We start from the raw sequence: 21,047 nt of genomic DNA, 5'->3' as shown, positions 1-21,047 counted from the left end.
AGCAAAAGCCTGTGGCTATCTTGCACTATATGGCAAATACTATTATTGTTTCCTCCATATCAGTGTTGGTCAGATCTGTGATCTCAAAGGAGTATGTTAGTACCAGGGCTGCATAGGTGTTTATGGCCCTGACAATGTTTTGCCATTCAGCTTTGTTTTTAGTAGGCGGCTTGATCTCCTTATATTCTAACTGTTCAGCCTGCATCATCTCCAGATATTTCTAGATCTCTTCCTCTGTCATGGCTTCAATCTCTTCACTGGTCTTTTGCTGGTAGTTTGGCTGATCTGATGCAATCCATGGGTCTTGCATTTGTCTAGCTCATATTGCATCCTGATGTTAGTGCTGAACTCTTCAGTGATCCAGAGTAACTGTTGGAGTCAATTCTTGGTTGCCGCATAGAGTTTGATGCCATCCATGTACATCAGGATGAGAGAGGGTGTTCAGGTTCTTCCTCCCTTCTTTAAGGATATATCCATACTCAATTTTGTTGAGCGTGTTGAACTGTGGGTTTAATGCTAGACAGAACCATAGTAGACTCGGATTATCTTCCTGGAAGATTCCTCTCTCTTATGGGGTCTGGTTGTGATGTTCTTGATTTTGATGGTGGTCCTCCATTTTGCCATGATTACTTCTAGGGGCCAGCTAAACACAGAGCCAAAGGCTTTGTGGTAGTTGATGTGGTCCCTCTACAGGTAGTGCTTTTGTAGGCTTGTTTCATAACTGTTGCATCAATGGTTAATTGCGTCTTACATCCTTAGCCCATCCACTTTCATCCCTTCTGCTGTTTGGCCATGATGTTCTACCTTTCCAAGTGGTCTGATTTCTTTTTGGTTATGTAGCTGTTCAGGATATTGTACATTGTTGAGAGATAGGTGGGTTGGCCTGCATTTCACCAGTTGTCTTGTATCAGGTATGCGATTCCATGACTCTGCAATTGTGTCAGGGTGCCTTATTGTGTGTGTGTGTAGCTGAAATTCTTGTACCAGTAATTGTGGATGTCATTTATCCTTTGCCAGTTGTGGGACTTCCTGATCAAGTGTACTTCTTCCTGAACCTCCCATTCTGTCATATCACATATGTCTTTGGTTTTCTTCTATTCTAGGTCTACGCAGGGGTTACGGCCATTATGGCTAACTTCACTGCTGCAAAGGTTGTCCCAGATTTCCTTGAGTGCCTTTGGTTGAGGGGGTCTGTTTACTGGTCTTTGGTTTTCATGAAATATTTGGTTGTCTGTTTTCCTCTGGGCACTCTCTCTGTATTGGCAAAATCTCTTGTTGAGTGCAAGGTGAGTTCTGCTTGAAGAATACTTGGTGTCCAAGTATTCTTCAGGCCTATGATTATAGGTTTTATGTTTGCTGTGGATGTTGCTGTTCTTGAGGATGGTCTTCACTTTTCTTATAATCTTACTTTTTACTTCTGTTAGCCCATTGGTACTGGGTCAGGTGGTCTCTTTTCACTCTTAGCTCTTCTATCTTCTTTCTCAGACTGGTGGTTCCTTGTTTGTCTTTGGTCTTTTGGGTGAAAAAAAGATGTGTAATATATGATTAAATCTCAGTAAACTCACAATTTTAGTCTAAATCATATGGCTCTTGGGTGGCTTAATAGTCATGAGTTAAATTTATGGCATGTATGTCTTTCATACAATTAAGTTTCCCAAAATAAGCAATATATGCTATTTAATTGCAGTTGTGAAATATTTACTACAGAGAGTCATGTGATAATTCAGATTTCAAAAATCTGGAGGGCTAAGTCCCAGCATTTTCAGATTGAAGTTCTACTGTAATTAATTTGTAATGTAACAGTCTTTTATTATGTGCTGGTTGATATAATATATGAAATTACACAGTAAACCTTCAATATTTGTGTGGGGGAATACATTCCTGGAAATGACCACAATTATTAACCCTTTGCAGTCCAGAATTATTTTTGCTGCCTTTCTCATGCAGTCTAAAATCCAAACAAATGACTACTTGAATTGATATTCAAAAAATTATTTATTTTTTGCTTTGCATGAGCTAATACATAAAACTGCATGGTAAAACACTGTATAAAATCTTTATACATTTTAAATATTAATTATTTATATTGTTTGTGAGGGTGTTGTGTGGGTGGTATTTCTTAAAATTTTCAAAATCATGCAATGCTGGTTTTAAGGAGCATGTCTCACAATACCAAACTCTTTCTTTTCTCCCACTTCTAACATTTAAAAACATCTAAAAAAAAAAAAAAAAAAAAAAACTTCATCTCATCCAAAAACCACTTCACAATAGCTTCAGTACTGTGAAGTAGTTTTGTATGAGATGAAGTATTTCTTTTCACTTCAGATCCTTACTTTGAATTCATTTTGTTTCCTATTTTGTTGATGGGAAAAGATACAACATCCAAAATATCTGCAAAAATTTATTCCTGCTAAATACGTTCTTGAAAAATAGAATTCTGTCTAATCCTTTTTTTCAGACAAGTATTCTTTTATATTAGTGTTTTTATTTACTTCATTTAAATTCTGAACCAGACAATATGTTAGGAGATAATGCCATGGATAAATACTTCACTTCTAACACAATTATGAGAAGAAAAGCAACTGCCACCTGCTGGTTACCATTAAACATAAACATTGGTGTAGTTTTTCACATTGTTTATACTTGATTATTGAATGCCCATTATATCTGAGAGAACGACAAACAGCTTTCTCTTCACATCTATATTCCTCTAATAAACTTACCTTACAGCAGATTCTCGGAGACCGACAAGATATTATGGAGATGTTTTTACCTTCCTCAAAATGATAAACAAATATCATCTGATCTGAATCCTTTTATTTAGTATAACAATCATGTACCAAATAAGATTGTAATAGGTGCATTATGGCCTTAGTAGCCCTTGCACCAATAAATCCAACAAACAACAACATTGTTTATGCAAAGAATAAACAAACAAGAGACAGTACAATAATTATGCCAGCACAATGGGAAAACAAATTTCATAATCGGCAACACCAACCATTGTGGTCACTGCGACATCAGACTTCAGTGGTTTAAGACCAAAGCCTTATGGAAAAACAGGAGTTAGTAGAAACTTTCCTATGAAAATCAAGGAAATAACTATACTTATGTAATAACTAATTAAAACAAAAAAATAAGCATTATGAATCTATTTTATATAAAAAATAAATAAAAAATAAAATGCAGAAAAACGTTTAACTCATTGATGACAATGATGTTGAAGGGTAATAGGATGACTGTGATGAATTAGAGATGTGGGATCAACTTGAAGATCTTTCTGGGAAGGTGACTTACAGGAGTCTACAGAAGAAGAACGTGCAGTTGTAATGTTTTTAAAAGCCTTGTTATTATTGACATTTGCTTTGTTTTGTTTAAAATCCCCTTATGGTTTCCATATAAAGTGCACAAAAGCATCTCATCCTTTTAAAATTTATATTATGCCCTGTCAGAGTGAATTTCAAAGACCTTATTAGCCATTTGCATGTCCAAAATCTCTGCTAGTGCATATTAAATGACAGCCGAGGCTTTTCAATTACATCTTTCTTTTCTTCCTTGCTGCCTTCACCTTGCTTTCTTTGAGATCAAAAATTTCTTCTTTCACATCATCTGCCAGACTCACAATCCTCTGCAGCTCTTCTTTCTGCTGATGAAATACCTTTCAGATCTTTCACCAAATCAGGCAACAACTCCCTCCAGAATGCATTCCAAGTTGGATTTCATCTATAGATGACTTTATATTTGTTATAAACTCGGTAGTGTTGCCCTTTTTCAGCAATCACCAACTGATTGCTGGTCAAGAATTCATGCAAATGAGTGTAGACTTAATGTTTCATGAGACCCTGATGCATTTATTTTATTGGGATCTCATCTGCACCTCCTCTTCATAATTACATAGAGACAAGTATATATACTTATTGAAAGCATAACATAGGCTTTCAGAGAAAACTACTCATGAATAATTGATATCAAATGCTAATAATTGATATCAAATGGGTATGCTAAACAAAGACTTGACCGTGAATATCAGTGGTTTACTCTAGAACAGTGATTCTCAAGTGCAGCCACTGTGGCCAGATGCTGCCACCAGACAATTTTCATAAATATCAAAATTTTTTTATTTATTGAATTTCAACATTAAAAAAAATTAATTTATATACAATAAAATATCATATGGACTTTTATAAAAGTGATATTCAACAGTATGAGACATGATTGTTCATCCAGAGTACCAGTGTTTTAATAAAATTTACTAGATTTATTTTAAATACCAACAAAGATTTGCTGATTTTGTTGGCTTTTCTTTTTCTAAGCTGCAAAGGATGCCGAGACATGGATTTAAGCTGATAGATGCGTAGCTCTAAAATTGACTACATAAAAGTTGGATGTAAATTTTATTAATTTGAATAGAAATTGTGAATATAATAATTTCATTCGCTTAAATTTCTTAAGATGGTACTATGTTTTGTTGTTGTATGGTTTTGTTGAATTTACCATTTTATTTTAACAAATTCTCATTTTTTGCATGTTTGTAGATCTTTATTATTACACATTAGATTACCTGAAGCTTAAAAAAACAAAACAAGGTTATTACTATATAACCCACATAATTAATAAAAATTCTATAATTATTTCTTCATATAATTCAGTTACATAGTATGAATCAGAGCTGCAACACTCAATACGTTCTACGTTGATATCAATATTTGTAAAATAATAAGAGGAGTTTACCTCAATATAGTACGTAGAACACTTCTGTATGATACCCTCCAGAAATTAAAACAAAAAAATCTAAAAACTTACATTACAGTAAAAAATAATTAAAAACCAATTTAACACAATTAAAAATTAATTTAATGCAATATGAAAATTAAAGAATTTAACAAAAATTTTCATATTGCGTTAAATTGATTTTAATTGTGTTAAATTGATTTTTAATTATTTTTTACTGTAATGTAAGTTTTTCGATTTTTTTCGTTTTAATTTCTAGAGGGTATCATACAGAAGTGTGTTATGTACTATATTGAGGTAAACTCCTCTTATTATTTTACAAATAATTCAGTTACATACGAAAAAAAAATTTAGAAACTTAAATAACACAATGGTGTTGGCCACCCGTTCAATATTTTTTAATTTGTTTTTATATTTGCAGTTTAACAGCAAAGTATTACAGTAGTTACAATTTTACATGATATTGTTCTACAAAACTCAAAAATATATACATTTCTCAGCTGACTTCAGGAAAGAATTTTAAATTATATAACTTATTATTAGTTACAATTTTTACAATCACTTTAGGAATTTTATTATTATTCTTATGTTATGTTCATATAAATTCCATCTGACTATCTTTTTTATCAGTAAAATAAATTTCTTAATAAAAAAGGAATTGTGCAGCCACCAGCTAAATCTCATGGCCATTTTTGCGGCCATCAGAAAAAACTCTTGAGAACCACTGCTTTAGAAGATAATGAGGAATAAATGTATTTGAATGTATTTGAAAACATTGTTATCCTCAAGGTAATTTTAGTTATCAGTGAGTCTGTATGGAGAGTTTATATACAGTGTGTGTATATATGCTAATTGATCACTGAATTATGACCACCTCATCCATAATGGACTATGCTATTATAGCTCATAGTCTAAAAAGCCAAACAGCTTCGTGTGCTAGAACAGTGGTAATTTGCAACTGGTCATGCAAGTAAAAGTGATACAGTAACAGTTAGTAAAGATACAGATTTTCAAAAAGGCATAATTATGGGAGCTCATGCTTCAAGTGCTTCCATATTAGAAATGGCTATTCTTGTCAATTGCTCATTGCCCACTACGGTTAAAGCGTATAAAGAATGGTATGGAATGGGTAAAACTACTTCCTACAGATAGAACAGTAAAGGATTACATCAAGGTGGATGTTCATGGTGAGCAAAGTGTGCAGCACGTTGTATAGGCTTAACAGCAGGTCACTGTGTGAGTGTTGATATTGCAATACAATATGGAGAATGCAAGAACGATATCCCTAATGACAATGCACTGCACACTCAGACATGGTGTTCGATAGGAGACAACTAAGAAATACCCTCTCTTCATTGCTAATCATCTGTGGTGTGTGTCTTGTCAATAACACGCTGGTTGGACACTGGAGGACTGGAAACGAGTGTGCTATTATTTTAGTGTGTGTGTGTGTGTGGTATTTCTTAAAATTTTCAAAATCCTGGTCGAGTGAGTCCAAATATCTGCTTCAACACATTGATGGATTCCTTCATATGTGGTGAAAGCAACACGCGTCCATGGAACTATCATGCATGGTACCCGCTATCCAGACTGGCGGCGATAGTTGCTTAATGAGGCTTGTTTTGCTAGCAAGAAATAGGACTACTGGTGCATATAGACCATTGTTTCACTGGTGAGGTTTACTGGCAGCTCTTAGGAGACTGTGCACCCTGCCATATTGCATTTTTTTTCCAAACAGAAAAAGGATCTTCCAAGATGATATGCAGTGTCATGGGACCTGCATTGCACATGAGTGGTTTGACAGATATAATGAAGATATCACCCATCTCGATTGGCCTCCAAATTTGCCTGACTTCAATCCAATTGAACACCTATGGAATGTTTTGGAGCAGGAAATGAGGCATATGGACATGCAGCTGCCATATATTCCGACACTGTGGAAAACCTTTTAGGCAGCATGGCTCCAGATCCCTACAGATGCCTTCAGATCTAATGAAATCAATGCCTAGGTGAATAGCGGCTGTTATCCATGTGAACGGTGGCCCAACACAGTATTAGGTAGATGGTCTTAATTTAGTGATCACTGTATGTATATATATTGGAATAGCCATGCAGCTAACCTTGCTCTAAATATCCTGCAAATATCCCAGTTCCTAAAGCATGCTTTTTAAAAATTTAAATTAAGAAACTTTAAAGTACTTGAAGATCCCTCTTTTTTCATTAAATGTTGATAAATTAGATCTTTCCTTTTGTATCCTTAATCAGATATACCTGTAGTATTAGCCATGTAGAGCAGCAAAAGCCTGTGGCTTCCTTGCACTATATGGCTATTACTATTCCAGTTTTACTAATGTACAAGTTAGTGCATTTCCATCATTTCTATTCATAGCCAACTACATAAGTAGTTATAAATTGGCATCATTAAGTATATCTCATATTGTGAATACCTTCACAGAGTTTCCATGATATTGCACCACCTTGAATAAGTAGCGCTTTGCCATAGGAGAAGACTATTGTTACTTATTCTCAGTGGATACCATCATCCATATGGCATCGTTCAGAGCTTATTGGCTCCTCATCAGTGGGTGAGTAGGTACTCTGGTGTTGCAATGATGACAACCCAGTTGCCCACCCACTGGTGAGGAGTCAATAAGCTCCGAAACGGTGCCGTATGGGTGATGGTATCCGCTGAGAATAAGTAACAATAGTCTTCTCCTATGGTGAAGTGTTACTTATTCGAGGTAGTGTAATATCATGGCAACTCATTGTGAAGGTATTCACAATATGAGATATACTTAATGATGCCAATTTATAATTATTTATGTAGTTGGCTATGTACGGAAATGATGCAAATGCACTAACTTGTACATTAGTTAAACTATTTATGTAACCTGAGGCTTTAGCCCTAAATTATACTGTATTCCAGTTTTTTTGTGGAGATGGGAGAAATCCCAGGTGCCGTCTGACACGAACATACCTGTATTCCAGTTTTATCAATAGCTTCAGGAAAACAGATTAATTTGGGGAGAGATAAACAAAAATATGATTGTTTCCCAAATTTGAAGAAATCCTTGGAGAAAATTATTCTATATGAGCACTGGATTTTTCCCTCCTATTTGTGTTTATTAAACCCTCCCACATCGCTGTCCATCCCTCCAATTGTTTGTCTACTTCCTTGAATTTATTCAAACTGTCCACTTCACAACAAATGGAAAATTCCAGCAGTGATCAACCTCCTGAAGGCAACCTCTGCATATCTATTCTTCAACCATCCTTCCTTAATTTGAATTTATGCACCCCCGTGTGTGTAGTCTGAGCAAGAGGAAAAATGTCATCAGCATTGAGCTTGCACAATCCATTCAAAGCCCTTAAACACCTCAATCAGATCACCTCACAGGTGCCTAATATCCAGATGCTGTTTTCAGAACTGAAGCCTGTCTTGGTGAGACCACCCGTTTTTTCCCCCTTCACCAATCTCATTGCCCTTCTTTGCACCCATTCCAGCAGATCTAAATCCTTCCTAAAATGAGGACTCCATACCTGAATGCAGTAGTCAAGATGTAGCCTAACCATGCCTTATATAATCGGATTATCACTTCCTTATCCCTGCTAGCAAAGTTCTTGTATATGATAGACTAAACTCCATGAACTATATCCTGGCAGCCTCTGCAATGCTCAGAGAATTTCATATCTGACTGCACAATCACCCCAGATCTTTTTCATTTTCCATTACCTGAGTGTAGCACCACATAGTTGGTATGTTAATCTGGGGTTACTGCTATCCACATGTAGTACCTTGCATTTGTCAATGTTAAACTTCAACTGCCATTTCTCAGCCCTTCCGCCTAATTTTTTTAATATCTTGTTGCAGTAGCTTACCCTAATTATTGTCATTAACCACCTGTGTCAACCTTTGTATCGTATTATCTTCCAACTTAGACATTGAGCCTGATATACCTTCATCAATGTCTTTAATAAATATGGAAAACAACGAGAGACCCAACACTAATTCCTGAGAGATGCCACTAATAACATTAGTCCATGAAGAGCAATATCCATTAATAATCACTCTTTTCCTTCTTCTACTCAACCATCCTTTTATCCAGAGCAGTAATTTCTCCCCACTGGTTCAATTTGTGCAACAGTCTTTTATGTGCAATATCATAAGCTTACTTCAAATCCAAGCAGGTAGCCCTCGTATAACATTGATAGTTAGGTTCCTATAAAATGTCGTTTTGCGAAACCGTGTTATACGGAACTAAGAGAAACCCCAGGGGCTCACATCTGGTGAGTATGGGCTTGGCACACCCAGGGTCCTGAGCTGGATATCACCATTCTCCTCTTTCTTGGTGATTCCTTTCTACTTCTCTCTCTCTCAGGGTAACTTGAGAATTTTTTTAGCTGGTGCAACATAAGCCTCAGGCTTCCTTGCACCATATGGCTAATAATAATAATAATAAAAGTTCAAAAAGGGGGGGTTACATTCCAAAAGCTAATAAATATACACTATTTTGTTAACAAAATGATAACAAAAATACACCATTCTAGATTTCGTGTATCTTCTGCTCTTTAAAAAATCAGTAATCTGGGTTTGTTTGCTTTTGCTTGATAAATCTTTGTGAATTTCATCGTATGGAACTAAGCATTTTTGAAGCTACCTTTTGAACTTTTAAAATTCTAATTGCTCTTCTAACTTTATGCCTTCCTGTATACTTTTTAGTGTAAAATTTGGAATTTTAGAATTTTCATCTGTGCTATCATCCTCTGAAATGATTTTGTTTTACCTCTGATGCCATTTCCACAAAATCCACTTTGCCAGCCTCTTTTTCTACCAGGAATTCTTGAATATCTTGATAATATCTTTTTTTATTTTTTTTTAGGAGCATTGGCGACTAAAGCCATGTTACTCTGTATATTGTCTATAAATTGTGTGTGTCCTGAGGTTGATTTTCTGTTTTGTTGGACGAAAACTCAAGTTTCCAGGAGAAAAAATGATGCTGCCTGAGCTCGACTAACTCAGCCATGTTGTGAAAAAGACTCAAAAAAATTCCTCCCGTCATTGACATGATTTGAACTCTGGTCTTTTCCACCCGGTGTGGGAAGGAAGGCAATTCTGTCAATTGTGCTACCCACGAGGGCTTCAGTAGTTATATCATCAAAACCTTCCCCGCCTACCGACGTAGCAAGTTATACTATTGCACCAATTCAGTTTTTGCTGGTTCGACCATATTATTTGAATGAACTGACTCTGGCCATACATTTTTCACACGCATTTAATGTTGGTAGTTTTCCTTTGAGCGATAAAGCTATGATTCTGATATACAGTCCACAGTTGAGAAATGTTTCCATGCCTCCATTACTTCAATAGATTCGGAATCAATTTTTTCCAAAATCCATTCTAACAATTTTCTGATGTAATGAGTTTTAAAGGTAGATGTAATGGCTCGATCTAATGGCTGAATGAAAGAAGTTGTATTAAGTCAGTACAACTGTGGCAGTAAGAACATAACTTCAGTGTTTGGATAACTTAAATCTTTTGGATGGCCTGGTGTTGCTATCCAATAGTAATAAAACTTTGAAATCTAGATTTTTGCACAAGTTCAATAGCACAGAGCGTAACATGGAGATTTTCCAACAAAATTAAATACAGGGATGTCTCAATATTTAATTTTATTTTATTTATTTTTTTTTACTAGCAAGTCAACAGTGGAGATTCAAAAAGAGTGGAAACGTTAAAAAATTACATCCAACATAATAGCAGGGTTTTCCCCGCACAAAAGCTCAAAAATACCGTTATGCGAGGTTTACCGAAATTCTCTGTGTTAGAACTAAACCGTGTTGTGCGAGGATTGCTGCAATTTATCAATCGTGTTAGAGCAAAATGATGTTGTAGAAGTACTGTTATACATGGGTTGCCTGTATATGATATTAAAATTATTTTTTTTCATCCAGTTCCTTTTTTAGTGCATCTTAGTATCCAATGAGATTGGTCATACAAGATTGCCTCTTAACAAATTCATTCTGTGACTGCAGTATAATTGCGTTCCTGTGTAGATGGGTCTGCATTACCTCTTTAACAAGAGAGTCTATATTATTTTTCCTGGAATAGAAGTTAATCTAACAGGTATGTAATTACTCACGTCACCTTTTGATTCCCCTTTGTGAATTGGGGATACATTTGCACATCTCCACTCCATAGAGACCTCTCCTAAATCCAGAGATGCTCTCATAATTATGGCTAAGAGTTTACTTACCTTTCCTTTGCTGCCACTCTTAATACAATTGGATAGATCTCATTGACCCCAGGTGCCTTTTTTATGTTAAGCTCCAACAATTTTTCTTCCTCTTTCCTCTCGGTTTTCAGAAACTCATTTAGGTATCCGTTAGATTTTGATGAACTTTTGGCATTTCCCTCCTTAAAGGACTCCTCATGCATGAAATGTAGAAGCACATTACCTATTAAGTTTTTCAGCAACCTGAGCAGGATCATCAACAATTAAGCCATTGACATCAAGTGGACTAATGCAATTCAATGCCTTCCTTTTACTGTTAATATAAGTAAAGAAATCTTTGCTGCATTTCTTGGCATTCTTTGCCAGTGACTTCTCATGATATGCCTTAGCTTGCCTAACTTCCTTTGTGGCTTGATTGCTGACTAGTTTATATCTGCCACAGGCTTCTGTATCATCTGATCATTTATATGCATCCCAAGCATTTTTCTTCTCTGCCACAAGCTCCATCAGTTCATCTGACACCCATTAGGTCTAAGCCTGGAATGATATTTTTTAGTTGGTATGAAAAGCCTAGTGGCAGCTATGGTTACTTCCCTGAATGCTTCCCATTTAGAATTTGCTGTTGGTAACATCATTAGATAGTCCCACTGTATAGAATTTAAATCTGTACGAGACTGCTGTAATCACCTTACAAAAACAAAATTTTACCTTTTTCATGTCATTCATAGAGGCAGCCATGTTTCACTGTCTGATTGATGTTCTGGAGGAAGTCATGTTTGATGGACATTTATGAAGATAACCAACTATGAATGGACAGTTGTTCAGCACATTCAGTTTTTGCAGATGTTATCCTCTTAGTCCAGTGGCCAACTGTACTATGTGTGACAGCATTGTACACCATTTGTAGTCACTTATGGATATTTCCAATAGTCTTCTTAACCACCAAAAATTCAGTAACAGCTTGTTGCTTGTGACATTCTTGGAGGCCGTTGTTGAACATGACAAACATAATGCTTAGCATATGAATCATAAGAATCAAGATGCACCTACACAACATACAGCTGCATATAACTATGTGATATACAAATTTTTCTCCACTCTCTGAATCTCCAAATATACATCTTCATTTCTCTGCATTCCAGTTATTTCTGCTCTCTTTTAAAAGTTTACATTTTGACATTTTATTAAACTGCACAAAAACCATAAAGAAAGCAGTAAGTGTATTCAGTACTTCTTATGTAGATGAGTCATGAAACCTAGTCTGCAGGCATAGTTGATAGCATTACATCTGTCTCTTATTGATACTGTATGTGTACATGGGGGAGGGCATTGATTACATAACAGAGTTACTACTCGTTGCCTGTTTAGTATTGTGCTGAAAATTTGTCTTTGTAACAGTGCTTCAATATGGAAGCATGTTTTCTAAGAAACTGACAATCTTGAATAATGAACCTCAAAATATAACTTCCAACAAATTCCATGAACTATTTTTATCTTATGAAAAAAAGAACAAATTCTTGAGTTGTAAAAGTGATCAACAATGCACATTTATGTAAAAATATACATGTAGTAAATTATAAATATATTGATTATAATTCATATGCTTAGTCGATAAGTTGATTTTAAAATTTTAGATGATTTTTTAGTGCTTCAGTTTGATTTATATTCTAGAATACACAACAACTCCATTTATCTAACAGCTCTTTCAATGATAGCAGGTTATGGAAGCAATGAAAATGAAAAGCCATATCCTTAAACAGGGCTGTTCTCTGAGTTTTTGGAACAATTGTATACCAAAGAATCCACTATGAGGAAATGTATTTGTTAAAGTATATCATATGTTTCTGTATTCAATATTAAAAACACATTTTCTTCTCCAAGTACAAAATGCAAATTCTCATCATGGAACTGAAGTTTGTTGAAGGGGAGGGTAGAACCAACATCAAAAGCTATGAGTTATATCTTCAGTTCTACAGGCTAAACCTAAGTTTCATGACGAACAATGTTTATGCTCTAGCTTGTATTTTTGCAGTGTTATAGTTATTGTTAAAAAATACTTGTTTAAATGTATTAATTTAGTAATTGTTTGTATACTGTCCTGAAACTTAATTAGTCATACCTTTGTACATCTTTTCTTGTGATTTATATTAGATTTCGTTTTGCCCTCTTCTATAAGCATTACAAATTACCACTTTAATAAAAAGTGCTCCCTAAATTACATTGATTTTATTTTAGTGGAAAAGAGAAAAGAAGCTCATGGAGAAACAGTGGACAGACAACAGAAAAAGAAAATTGGTAAGTATAATAATAATTTAATTAACAAAATTAATTAATTTTATTGTCTAACTGTACTATATATATGAGATTGGGTGTACGACATGACGCCCAGTGCAGCATTAGCCAGAAGCATTTACAGTTAACATAAAGTTTATATGCAGTAAAATTTAATTTATAGTCCTTTGAAATCCAATAAATCCACTTAACTACCATATAAAAACCATAAAACTATTGTTAATAACTTGACTGCCAATCATACATGCAGTAGTATGCATTGATTCTGTCATTAACTGCCTTGCCAACTTTTGTATTATCTGCAGACTTGACAATAAGCTTAGTATGCCTTCAACAATATCATTAATAAATATAGTAAACAATAAGGGGCCCAGCAGTGAACCCCAAGAGATTCTAATAATAATATTAGTTTAAGGAGAGCAGTGTCCATTTATAAAGCATTTAAATGCAACCCTACGAAAAGGCAAATCGTTTTATGACTCTCAGCACACAGGAATTCCTAAAACACTGGACCTTAAACTGTGGATGGACCACATTTCCGACTCTATCTTTCCGCCCTCGCTGCCTCCGTAGCCAGGTGGGAAGGAGCAGCAGTGCGTAGCACATGCTTCTTGATTAGACTGGGGTTCGAGCCCGTCACCACCAAATATGGAGGATGCGGAAAGGTCAAGGGAATGACCACCACATATTCCCGGAGCAATATGGCCTTAGTTGCTAATGCTCCTAAAAACCAAATAACAAACAACAAAACTTTCCGCCCTCACTCACAGGGTAACTCGGGAAATTTTTTTTCTTTTTTTTGGCTGGTGCAGCATAAGCCTCAGGCTTCCTTGCACCATATAGTTAATAATAATAATAATTTCACGGTTCTGAAACACCAGGGGCTCACATCTGGTGAGTATGGGCTTGGCACACCCAGGGTCCTGAGCTGGATATCATCATTCTTCTCTTTCTTGACGATTCCCTTCTCTCTCTCAGGGTAACTCGGAAATTTTTATTTTTTTTGGGTGGTGCAGCATAACCCTCAGGCTTCCTTGCACCATATAGCTAATAATAATAATAATAACCACTCACTGTCTTCTGCACCTCAGCCATCCCTTTATCCATAGCAGTAACTTCCCTTAATGCCATGCTGCTCCAATTTGTACAGCAGTCTTTCATGTGGAACAGTGTCAGAAAGATTTGCCTAAATCATAATTATATGATGTTAAAATTATTGTTTGCATGCAGTTCCTTTGTTACTGCATGATGGTAATTAATCAGATTGGTCAGACTGGATCCCCTCATTAACAAATCCATGCTGTGTAATTCTATTCCTATTAAGATGATTCTGCAATACTTCTTTAACCACTGACTCCATTTTTTACCCCTGGAATAGAAGTCAAGCTTTATAATTGCTTGACTTTATAATTGAAGTCAAGTTTATAATTGCTCACATTGCTCTTTGATTTTCCCCCCCTTGTGAATAGGAGATACATTTTCACATCTCCAATCTATAGGAACCTCTCCTGAATCCAAGGATGCTCTCGCAATTATGGCCACTGGTTTGCTTACCTCTTGTGCTGCTTCTTTTAGTATAATTGGATAGCTTCCATCTGCTCAAATGCCTTGTGTTCCATGGTGTTCCCATCTTCTAAAACCTGTTTATGCTTGATTGTAGATACAGAAAATTTATTTAGTTTTTTGGCAACCTGAACAGGATCATCAATCCTTATGCTATTCATATCTAGTGGGCCAATGTTGTTCATCCCTTTCTTTAGTGTTAACATAAGCAATACATTTCTTTGAATTCTTTGGTTCCAAGTGCCAAGCATTTTTTCAAGTGATCAGATTCTAGCGATCTCCTAGTATGCTTTAAAGTTATATTTATTTCGTTACATTTATTGCACTTACCCCTTATTTCAGGCCCCCCATAGCCAGGAGCAGAAGTGCAGTAGCACCCTCTTTGAGTAGACTGAGGTTCAAGCTCCTGACTACTAAATACGGTCGATCTGCCAATCCGCACTGGACCAGCATGGCAGATTATGGTCCATTTCCATCAGCCTGAATCATTGAGGAGGCTTCCATCCTGTAGTGGATTGATAGTGGCTGCAGTTTACTTTTTTATCCTTTATTTTTGTACTTAAGTCTTTCTTTTCTACAAAGAGATCAAAGTTGGCAGAAAAGAAAGTTACTTTCTATTAAGATAATTCTGCAATACTTCTTTAACCACTGACTATTTTTACACTCCATTTTTATCACCTTTTTTTTGTTTCTGTTTCTAAAATTAACACAACTAACCGTACCAATTTCTATCTGCTTGGTCACTTGGTGGCACTGATCCTGCTTCTGTGTGGTATGGCCAAGAAGCCAGGGCAGAAAAGTTCATCTGCCAAGAGCTAAAAGGACTACACAAATAATCCTATAACTATCACTCCTCCCCCCTGAAATGACAGACAAGACACCACCCAACTGGAAATTAGAAACTCTCTAAGCTGTGTGGCTAAGAGGCAAAGAACAGATGCCAACACAATGAGCAGCAGCTTACTTGATTGTACATTATGCATCTCCCATTTATGCATAGTTACCATATGTATGGCGCACTATGGTCATAGTTGCCGATGCGCCCAATAAATCCCAAAACAAACAAGCATCTCCCATTAACTAGCTGTCCTTTTCCTCTTATCAGGTAATGGGAAAAATGGCTCCATTTCTGATCCAAAAATGCCTGGAAGGACTATTATGCACACCAAAAACAGTATGGTGTTTCTAAACTGAGGACTCTTTGTAGAAACTGCAAGTTCCAAATATTCAGAAAAGCTATTGCAAACAACAAAATTTAGAGGAGTATCAGTTAGTGGTCACACCCCCAATATGTTAAACAACTTAAGAGGAGTCATCTCTGAGTGAGTTCGTCTACACGAGTCAGAGGAAGAAATAAGTGAAGAACTTAAAGATCAAGGAGTGACAAATGTCAAGAGAATTTTACCAAGGAGAGAAGGTAAAATTGTATAGCCCAAAGACAATTAAAGCAGGTTATTTGAATTGTCAAGTCAGGAGATAAATACCTAACCACTTATATGTCAGTAATATGGTCACTCACAGACAATATGCAGAGGTGGACCTATATGCACAAAATACGGATCCAAAGAACATGACAGTAATGATTGCAATGCTTCCACACCAACTTATCCAAACTGTAGATTAGAATGTCCAGCCGAAGCAAGAATGTGTGATAAATGGCAACAAGAATAAACAATACAAAAGTATAAGATAGAGAACAACATAACATTCCAGGAAGTAAGAAAAAGGACCCAGGCTCACACATTAAACAAACCATCCTATTCTCAAATAGCAAATAAATAAATATAACGTAATTGAGATACAAACTGAGATCTCCATAGCTATAAATAAATCTTTTTCACCACAAGCTAGGTATTTACTTAGCATATTGCTAAGTAAGTAAATACTTACTCAGAAGAAGGAAAAGATGGTAAATACATCAATTACAATTCCACCAGATCAGTTAGCTGTGAATCCACATTCAGACAAAAATTAAGGCAAGGAGAACTATACAATCAACCTTTTGCAATATGTGAACTGTGTGAAGCACTAGCACAGACAAAACCAAGTGCTACTAGATCAGATAAAGTATATTATGACATGCCCAAACATCTAAATAGAAAAGAAGTAGAAAACCCTTCTTGTCCTGTAACTGCATATTTCTAGAAAACCGATACTCAGAAAAGAAGCAACATGTGGCAGTCCTTGATTTTCCAAAACCTTGAAAAGATATGTATAGCCCAAAAAGCTATCAATAAATGCACTTACTAGCTATATAAGGGAAAGTTATAAAAAATGGTTTGACGGAGACTAGTATGGTACTTAGAAGCAAACACCTTTTAAATTTAGGGAGGTCAAAGTTCAGTATGAGAAAGCACTGACTGAACTGTTGAAGTGTATTGAACTATTAAAGTTTATTATGAAAGCATCTTTGGACTTGGGAGAGATTCCTTTGAATTGCAGAAGTGCCAACGTATTGCCAATATATAAAGGCTGCTCTAAGAATGGAGTCAGTAATTACAGGCCAGTTAGTCTGACTTTAGTGGTATGAAAAATCTTAGGATTAAGAGTGTAATCCAGGGACATTTAGATAGAAATGGTGTTCTGAAGGACACACAAAATAGTTTTGTTAAGGGATAATCATGTTTAACTAACATGATAAGCTATTTCGACATAGTTTATTTAAACAATTTCGACATAGTTTATTTAAATTTTAGCAAGGCATTTGACTCAGTCCCTCATGAGAAATTCTTGTGCAAATTGCAACATGTTGGGATTACCGGAAGAATTCTAAGATACATCGCAGGGCACAAGGCAGAGGATTGTGATTAATGGATATTCTCCACACTGGTGTAATGTGAGATGTGGAGAGGCCACAAGGATCAGTCCTTGAACCACTGTTGTTTCTGATTTTCATAAACGACATCGATGAAGGGATATGGGACATGATGTCAAAATTTGCAGGTGACGTAAAGATTGGGAGAGTCATTAATAATAAGTGCCAAGCAGCACTCCTTCAGGATGACTTGAACAGGCTGCAAGAATAATTAGAAAAGTGGCAGCTGTGTTTTAATGCAGCAAAATACAAGGTCTTATACTTGAGGAATAGCAACTCCAAAGTAACTTATACACTTGGTAGAGTTTGAATTAAAAACAGTAGAGGAAGAAAGGGATCTGGAAGTTATATGGGCAGATATGAAGTTTACTAAGCAGTGTAAACAGGTGGCCAGGAAAGCCCATGGTGTCCTGTCAATGATTTATCCTGTGAAGATAGGGAAGTTGTAATCGTGCTGTATAAGGCAGTTGTAAGACCACGTTTAGAATATTGTGTCCAAGTGTGGAGATTTCATCTGAAAAAAGACATTGAGCTTCTTGAAAGGGTCCAAAGACAGGCAACTTGCATTGTGAGTTCAGCAAAAGGGCAATCATATGAGGAAAGACTTTGTGGGCTACAGGGTTTGGCAACCAGGCACCTTAGAGGGGACCTGACTGAGGTTTATAAGGCTCTGAGAGGGGTTAGTAAAATGAATGAAGGCAAAATTTTCACTGTTATAAGGAATTCCAGAACTAGGGGCCATAAATCTAAATTACAGAGGAAGAGATTTAAACTAGATTGTAGGAAGTTTTCTTTTAGCCAGCAAGTTATTGATTACTGGTAGTTGAGGCTGACAGTTCGAATAAATTCAAAGGTCAACTGGATAGTTACTTATGTGAGGAGGGAAGTGCATAATTTATTTTCTTATGTACTTTTTCTCTGTTTCTTTTTTTTTTTTTTTTGGCTGGTGCAACAGAAGTCCCAGGCTTCTTTTTCTTTTATGGATAATACTAACTGGTTTAGCAAGGAGAAATTATGGATTTAGACATTCTAGATCTACCTTGATCACCTAGTGAAAATTTAATCAAATATAAGAAGCACCTTTATCAGATCAGAACCTCTAGAATCAGTATGAAACCCGTTAAAACGCAATTCATTAGAATGCAGTTCCGCTTATAACGCAAGGCAAGTGTGGCTCCCTTTTTTCTTCAGTTGAAACGTATTTTTAGTCATAATATCATCAGTCACATTATAGTCATAGAAGCTGATGCACCAGAAAAATATCCAAACCAATCATAATATCAGTGTTTTGGATTCCTTGTGAACATGTGGCGATATTTTCAGTTTGATGCAAATCCGCGATATTACATTATCCTTTGATTTCCACGAAGAACAATAATAGACGGCTTGCAACTTTACTTATTGACTTGTATCGTAGAGGCACTCGTTGATTTGCAAATTGGACTTAAATTCCTTGAAACAGAAAAGATAGATTCCCTTTCAATTTTACAGTTAAAAAGAAACAGAGATGCAATGAAACAGTTAACCCTTGATATAGTTTTTTTTTTTTTAAATATGAAAGACTTGAAAGTAACGACTAAAATGTGTAAAAGTTTGTTTGCTAATGTCTACCTAGTTTGAAAGAACAAGGAGTACATTGTTTTCCTTTTCCTCCCGAATTTTCAACCGTTTGTTGATTTAAAAACACAAATGTAACACTCAATACAACTATGTGAAAAAGAAGTTTTTGTGAGTTTTGATTTGTTTTTATGACAAAAGGTGGGTGTTTATCATGTTTATGTATATTTAACAACATCAATATTGTTAAATACAGGTAGTTCCTGACTTTACAAGTTAATTTGTTCCTTGTGTGCACTTATAAAGCAGAAATTTTTTTCCCACAGACGTAATGTTAAAATCAGGGTTACGCTCTCAACAGTGAAATTAGTTTATGATTAAACAATGATTGATTTATCCAAAGAAATAAAAACATAGCTTGTAAAATCAAGCAAATTATAATAATAAAGAAATTATTTTTGACTTACAAATGTTAAAGAATGTTTATTCTTCATCATCGTCGACTAAATGCACACTCGGTGATCACTCATTGTTGGTCTGTTGTCTTGGCACTCGTTATTGGTTTGTTGTAGGTACAAGGAGTCGTCTTCAGAAATGTGTCAAGTGGTGTTTGTTTCCAAGATAGTCTCCTCTTTTCTTTATAAATTTCATGATAGCATGTATAAGCATTTTTTAAATCAGTTGTAACTTTCCTAGTATGCTCCAAACTTGAATCTGACAATCTCAGTTGCTTTTTCTCTGTATTGAAAAGCTTCATCTAGCCCCTTGAGAGTAAAGAAACAAACAGGAGTTTCAGCTGTTAAATTTTCTTCTTCCTCAGCTTCATATTTTGCTATTTCAAAGAGGTCTTCATTTGTGAGCTCTCCATTGTGTGCTTGAAACAGATCAGTGACATCAACTGAAGAAACATCAAGCTGCAATTGGTTAGCAATCTGCTTCTGTTTCATTTTGTACGATCTCTGCTGGTTCTTGAAATCCTTCAAAATTATCAATAAACTGATGACACAGTTTATTCCAAACACCCTTCAAGTTCTCTGTAATTTTGTTCCAGGTTCATTGTATTGTTTTAATTGCATCTAAAATATGAAATTCTTTCCAAAATTCTTTAACAGTTGGACCTCCCTCCTTATCCATTGCATTAATTTGCATGTCAAATGTCTTTCGAAGATAATGCTCTTTAAACATTTAAATAACACACTGTTCATTGGCTGAAAAAGTGGTGTTGCATTTGGCGTCAAAAAATTTATTTTAACATTAGGGTGGTAATGTTGCAGAAATGGTGGGTGGCCAGGTGAATTTTATCTAAAATCCCCCAAAAAGGAATATTTTTATCTTCCCAATATTGTTTTACTTCAGGCACAAAGTGATGCGAAAATCAATCTTGAAATAAAGGAATGAAGAAATAATTCTGAAAATTTATTTGTTTTTTATATAATTGAAGATTTCAGTGAAGGGGAAACATATTTCACCATAATAACGTAAAAACACACACAATTCCAGCTATCGGTATTTTCACAAATGCAATAACATCGAGTTTACTACCCGTTTATGATAGATTGCACTAACAGAAAAGCCTAATAAACTGGAAAGTAGAAAATTGTTTTTATTATTTTATGGTAGTTGACCTGCAAAAATGTGTTGTTGAAAAATATCACAAAGGCATTCAAAATTGATTCTTATAACAGAACATATGATAATGATGAAAGTGTTGTGCATTTTAATGATTTGAATTGGTAACTAATACAATTTTCATTACAAAAATGTAATTTTATAGAGATAAATAGCTTAGTTATATAGCGAAAATTTCAACTTCTGAGGTCTTGAAACGAATAACCAAAAAAAACAATGTGTCATTG

General features: G+C 35.4%; 1 protein-coding gene across 1 annotated transcript in view; it reads left to right on the top strand.

The window, feature by feature from the left end:
- Window positions 1–21,047, top strand: part of LOC150087354 (calcium load-activated calcium channel) — a 147,766-nt gene that overhangs the window by 49,473 nt on the left and 77,246 nt on the right. Inside the window, exon 3 of the mRNA XM_090372017.1 lies at window positions 13,200–13,259. Within this exon, the coding sequence (XP_090228143.1) occupies window positions 13,200–13,259 (60 nt within the window). The remainder of the gene's footprint in view (window positions 1–13,199; window positions 13,260–21,047) is intronic.

This window comes from Mastigoproctus giganteus, chromosome 4 (genome assembly GCF_048544385.1).
Source record: "Mastigoproctus giganteus isolate SK-2022 chromosome 4, ASM4854438v1, whole genome shotgun sequence".
Lineage (NCBI taxonomy): Eukaryota > Metazoa > Arthropoda > Arachnida > Uropygi > Thelyphonidae > Mastigoproctus > Mastigoproctus giganteus.
Note: the sequence above shows the minus strand (reverse complement) of the source record. Positions and strands in the feature narration are given on the sequence as shown.